This window comes from Triticum dicoccoides, chromosome 5B (assembly GCF_002162155.2).
Source record: "Triticum dicoccoides isolate Atlit2015 ecotype Zavitan chromosome 5B, WEW_v2.0, whole genome shotgun sequence".
In the NCBI taxonomy this organism is placed as follows: domain Eukaryota; kingdom Viridiplantae; phylum Streptophyta; class Magnoliopsida; order Poales; family Poaceae; genus Triticum; species Triticum dicoccoides.
Genome location: NC_041389.1, coordinates 602922568 through 602928538, shown reverse-complemented (window position 1 = coordinate 602928538; position 5971 = coordinate 602922568). Strand labels below are relative to the sequence as shown.

At 49.4% G+C, this 5971-nt stretch overlaps 1 protein-coding gene across 1 annotated transcript; it reads left to right on the top strand.

Moving 5' to 3' along the window:
- Positions 1-472: 472 nt before the first annotated feature.
- LOC119311968 lies at positions 473-3681 on the top strand. The gene is made up of 2 exons (XM_037587683.1): positions 473-2887; positions 2992-3681. Exons 1-2 carry the CDS (start codon positions 589-591, stop codon positions 3303-3305), a joined length of 2613 nt encoding a protein of 870 aa, XP_037443580.1. The 5' UTR covers positions 473-588; the 3' UTR covers positions 3306-3681.
- Positions 3682-5971: the final 2290 nt, after the last annotated feature.

Here is a 5971-nt window from a genome sequence, read left to right as displayed (position 1 = left end):
GAAATACAAGTGAGTGAGATGTGGGCTCTGTAAAAGTGTCCAATTATTCAGTTTGCAGCTGTACTGGTGGATGAGAATCTGCGAGAAACAAAGGAAGAGCCTCCAAAAATCTGACAGTCGGATTTACAGTGAATCGGTATTTCTTCGGAAAGTTTGTGTGTCTGCGCGGTTTTTATGTCTGAGAATGTGTCACCTTTCCGGTCTACTGTAGGATAGCTACAGCACTGATATATTTTCACTGCCCAAAAATGCTTCAAGACCATCGATGCACGTCCAAAAATCGAGATCCTAATTTCACCTCCGATGGCACGTCCCGCCGCGCTGATCAAGTTTTGCATCAGCCAGAGCCCAGTTCGTCTGCCACCCGTCACATCAGTGCCCGCCTCCTTGTCCTGTCCTGTGCAAGCTCGTCCTCCGCGTAGGGAAATTACTGACGCGCATTCACTTTCCCCCACCCTGCGCCTGCGGAGAAGCGCCACTGACCACACGGCACACTCCACACTCCACACAGCCTTGCTCTGCTCCGCTCTGCTCCCTTTCTCCTGCCGTGAAAACCCCAACCCAACCCAACCCAGAAACCCCACCGCAATGTCCACCGACGACGAGCTCCGCGGCCTCCTGGTGCAGGAATCCACCGCCGCGATCGTCTCCGGCGCCGACCCCTCCAGCCCCACCGCCCGATCCGCCCACTTCCTCCTCCCCCGCGCGGGGGCTGCTCCCCTCCCCGCTCTGCCACCCCCGCCACGCAATGCCGACCCTGTTCCTCTTGCCGACGAGCTCACGGTGGAGTGGACGGACTGGCCCGGCTGCTCGAAGCTGTGGAGGCGGTGGGTGGCCAAGCTTCGCCCCCGGCACGAGCGCCTGTGGCGGAAGCTTGGGATCTTGGACGGCCTTCTCGCGACCACGGGCTGGGTGCGGCGGGACGAGGACCTGCTGCTGCAGCTCGCGGGTTTCTGGTCCGGCGAGACCAACACGTTCCTCTTCCCGTGGGGTGAGGCCACGGTGACGCTGGAGGACATGGCCGTGCTCGGGGGCCTGCCCCTGCTGGGCGGGCCGGTGTGGTCGCGGCTCCCGGACGAGCTCCGCGGGGACGTGGACGCGCTCGAAGCCGTCCGGATCGCGCTCAACTGGAGCAAGAGCAAGAAAGTCAATTATACCTTGTGGGTTAAGCACTTCATCGAGGAGAACGGTGCCGGTGCCGGTGCCGGTGCCGCTGGCGACGGCAGAGGAGAGGCCGAGGTGGCCACATTGCTCGAGCACGGGGCGTTTCTGGCCATGTGGTTGACCAGATACGTGCTTCCGGTGGAGTCATTCGACGTGGTCAGAGCGGACGTGCTCCCCCTCGCCGCCGGACTGGCGCGCGGCAGGTGCTCGGCCCTCGCACCTGCCGTACTTGCCAACATCTACAATGACCTCTCCGCGCTCAGTCACCACTTAAGCTTGGGCGCCAGCCATCAGCCGTTCGTGGCCAGTGCGCCACTGCACATCCTCCAGCTATGGGTCTGGGAGCGCTTCCCGGAGCTTTGCCCTGCCATCAACTCCCACGATGGCGATCCCGGCATGCCGAGGGCTGCCAAGTGGTACAATATCAGAAGGATGCTTGACCCTGGGCACATCCATGCAGTGTTCATGTCCCCGGAGGCATTCCAATGGAGGCCTTACGGAGGCAGTAGCATTGCTCTGCCACCAGGCAAGGGTGGCTGCTGGGTGCACTGCCATGAAGTAGCAACAAGCAAGGAATTGCAATCCTTCGCGCAATGCCTCCGACCTTGCGAACTTGTCGGCATGCAATGCATCGAGCAGTACTGTCCGCACCGCGTCGCAAGGCAGCTCGGCTTCGACCAGGACGTGCCTGGGACTGTTGCCCGTGCCAACTCAAGTCGAAAGACGGCGTGGGCGACATACAAGATGCAGCCTGAAAATGTTTCGCTCTTCGTTCCGCAGCGCGATCCGGGCGTGACGGTTGAATACGCACAATGGTGGCAGCAATACTCGTCGGCATGCGCTGCTGCCGTTGCTAATGCTGCAAGGATGAAACAACTTCATGTTACTGTTGTAGGATGCGGTAAAAAGCGGCACTTGGAGGCTGGGATGAGCCTGCAAGATGATACAGAGCAGGACGAGATTCCGCTGGAAGAGACGCATATTCTGGAAGATGACACGGCAAAGCAAAATTCAGAAACCGTGAAGGATTTTGTGCCAAGATGGGCAGGAAAAGGTAGGCGTAGGGCAATTTCACGCAAAGTTGCTGAGAAAGCTATCTCTGATGCAGAGGCAATTTTGGTGAGTGAATTTGATAAACCACTGTGTGGGCCAGTCACCAAGAATGAGCATTTTCAAAAGCAAGCATCAGGCTCGGTTGTTACGTATGATGAAAAGAATCTCAGTTCAGAACATGGTGAAGTCAAGGGTGCACCGAGCGCTAGAAGCAACAAAGGCATTGGAGCTGCAATTGGAGCGGACATGTATTCAAATCTTCCAGACATCTGGGCTATCAGTGGTAATGAGTTGGATGAAATATTCAGAAAGGATAGCGAGGCGAGCGCAATTTATATGGAATTGTCCAAGTTGACGATGGCAACATCCAACTCAGATCGGCCAAATGAAGAATTCGAACGACATCTGGTCACCATAAGAAGAGATGAGCAGGACTGCAGCGAGTCCAAGGATATCATGGTGCCAAAAAACTGTGATTATGAGCTTCCTGCTGCCCAAAGTGATAGCACCCTCAGACAAGGACCAGTTAATAAAGTAACTCATGCCATTAATGTTCAAACTAATGTTGATGTCTTAGAAGGACGCATTGATGAAATGCAGGCACGCAATGTAATGGCAGAGGGAGATCAGAGAGCGAAGGTGGACAGACAAAACTCAACTGTTTTCAAAGGTAATGAAATAGCACATGAAAATATCTCATCCTCATATCTAGCAATGGAGTCGCTTAAAGACTGTATAAAGGTTAATGCATACTTTTCCTCTTCCTTTTTCTAGGAAACAATGATGATGCATCTTATAATGGTCTAGCACATGGAAATAATGAACTGGGCAAGAGAGTCATTTCTACTAAAACACTCTACTATCTTAGACCATTCGAGCGGGTGAAAGATGCTCAGGTCAGAGATTCAAGAGCCACCAATGCAGGTCAAGTAATTTTCCAACCAGGACGGGAAGTCGGAACAACGGAAATGATTAGAGAGGCGTCTCAAGCTCGAGAAGCAGAAAAGGTTGAGTTGGAAACAATAATTGATCATCTTAAGAAACAAGTGGTGGCGCTAGAGGTGCAGTTGCGGGACAGGAGAACCTAGGAAATTTGACGTATAACTTAACATAGTATAGCGGTAGCTTGGGTGTTTAGAAGACATCTCCCGATGAAGAGTACCACAATATGGTGGGCTAGTCTTGCCGGTGAAATGATCCTCATCAGCTAATTGTGAGTGCAGAAACTACACCTCTTACATCCTACCTTAAACTCTGATTATTTATATGTTCCTGGTTGCTTTTTTCTTTATGTTGTGAAATTCAGGGGAATACATAACTGCTAGTCTGTTTGGTGGTATAGATAACCGATATGCAATCTTCACATTAGACGACCGATTTGACGAAGACATACATATGTGTGTGCCCTTGTTAACTGATCTTTTGACTTACATAAAACAAGCTGATTACATCAGTTAGCTGTGACTTAAGCAAACGGTGCTTCACAATCGATGTACCAGTGGCCAACTTCTGTACCAAGTAGTCAAACCGAGAATTCTGTCATAGAGCTTTCAACCTACTAGGACATGAGCTCATTGGATAAATGGAGTCGGCTAATAACGACTCAGCAGATTTGGGATGTGGATATTTGAAAACAGTTTACTGATACATAGCTTATTTTCTATCTAAAGGTTCCCCATATACAAATTAACATCTCAGCCCCTACTCATCTGTACTATCATCTCTGAGCATGATATTTTTACAGATTACAAAATTGTTCTATTAGCACACCAGGATTATATTCTTGCTTATCCCTGGTGCATTCACGATTCAAAGTTGAGGAGCTAGCAAAAGGAACTTTACTATGCAGAGAATGAATTGAGCATGCCAATGGCTGTATGGACACAGAGAGTTGAACAGAACTTCAGAACTGCTCAAAGTTATTTATGTCAAGAGATTAAAAAAAAATTGTTTGAGAATGCTTACCTTCTCTTTCATTGCAAGGCTAGACTCCATAAGCAAAGGTGTGTAGGCGCCAATAAATATTTACTCATCTTAATGTGATTCTTGTCAGGTCATACAGTGCAGACATCCACAACTAGTCTTCTAAAAGCAATCACACTCATCGTATGTATTCCTTCGCTATTACAATGACAATATTTATCATGCTGGGTGAACTTGTAATATTATGTTGCTAAATAGAATGCATTCCTAGTGGAAGATTACGTACCACCATATAAGTGCACCATCAGCTAACCATCCCTGACAAGAAAAGCTCGTAGCCACTCTGTATCCAGCTATAAGGCTGGCAGAAGCAGGCATAACCGAGACCAAGCTTTCCACATTCACAGGGACCCCGCTGCCCGCTCTCCATCATACAGTACTAACCAATGCCTGCCTCGCATCATCTAGCATCCTGTTGCGTTGGCCAAGAACGCCGAGACTACATCCGGAACGGGCATTTCATCAAACACCCCACGCGCGTCACGTCCGTGAGGTGGCCGGTTCAGAGCGCGGCGGCGTGGAGCTTGACTGCTTGGCCCTTGGCTGAGTGCGCCTCAGCGGCGGCGTGGAGGACAAAGGGGAAGGTTCCCGGCTCACGGCGGAGCGGAGCATCGGGTTGTAAGCGCGCAGAGCTTAGGATGGGAGGGAAGCCGCAGAGATTGCGCGGGAGGGTGAGTTCCAGTCTTCCTCCGAGGGGGCGGTGAAGGAGGCGGAGGCGGAGGAGGGTAGGTCGGCAATCGCAGCGTAGGAGATGATGAGCGCGCCGGCGAGGGGCAAGGAGGCGGCGAGCGCGCCGGATATAAGCGCGGCGGCATTGGCGCGGCCGAGGAGGTTGCCGTCGTCGCCGCATTGGTGGAGGTGCGCGTGCAGGAACGCGGCTGTAGAGTGGCTGGCGGGAGCGCGCTGCTGCAGTTGAGTATTTTTGACCATTTTGAGTTCAGGCTGGCGTGGCATCCGGTTGTGGGCTTGGCCTCGTCTCGTGGATGTAAAATGCTCATTTTTTTAAGCTTAAAAAATGCTCATTTCAACTTAGACATGTTTTCCTTCTTCTCCTTTTAACTTGCCTTTCATTATTTCAACGCAACTAACCCTTCTGCTTTCGTCGCTTGATTTGGTATGAGTTGTTGCGTTTGGTTTTTCTAATTTATATATTAAAATAGTTTTAAAATATTAACTTGTTTAAAAATATGAAGGAAACATTTATCAAAAGCTTACAAACAAAAACATGACATATAGCCAAGACAAATAGCCGAGGAGACAAAGGGTCCCCTTGCCTAACTCCTCTTTTGCAAATAAATTGCCTCACAAGGACCCCATTCAGGAACATAGAAGATGCACATGAAGATCATAATTTCTTAACCCAGCTAATACATTTCTGATTGAAACCTTTGCATCTCGTTATCTCCAAAACAATTTCATATTCAATAGAATCAAAAGCTTTCTGAAAATCAAGCTTAAGAATTACAATTGGTTGTTTACAAGCATGACATTGATGGATATATTCCAAAGTCTAGCCAATGCAGTCTTGGATAGCCCTTGATCTAAGAAAAGTCATATTGGTTTTTATGGATACATCTTAAGATCTCAATCTAAAATCTGTTTCAGAAAGTTTAGTAAAAATATAAGACCAACACTAGTAAGAGATATGGGCCTAAAATCATTTACATATTCAGGGATAGGATTTTTAGGAACCCGACTGGTAAAAGATGAATTAATGTTTGCCAAATTAGCAGAGTGAAAAGCATGTGCTAGCTTATAGAAGTCGTCACAG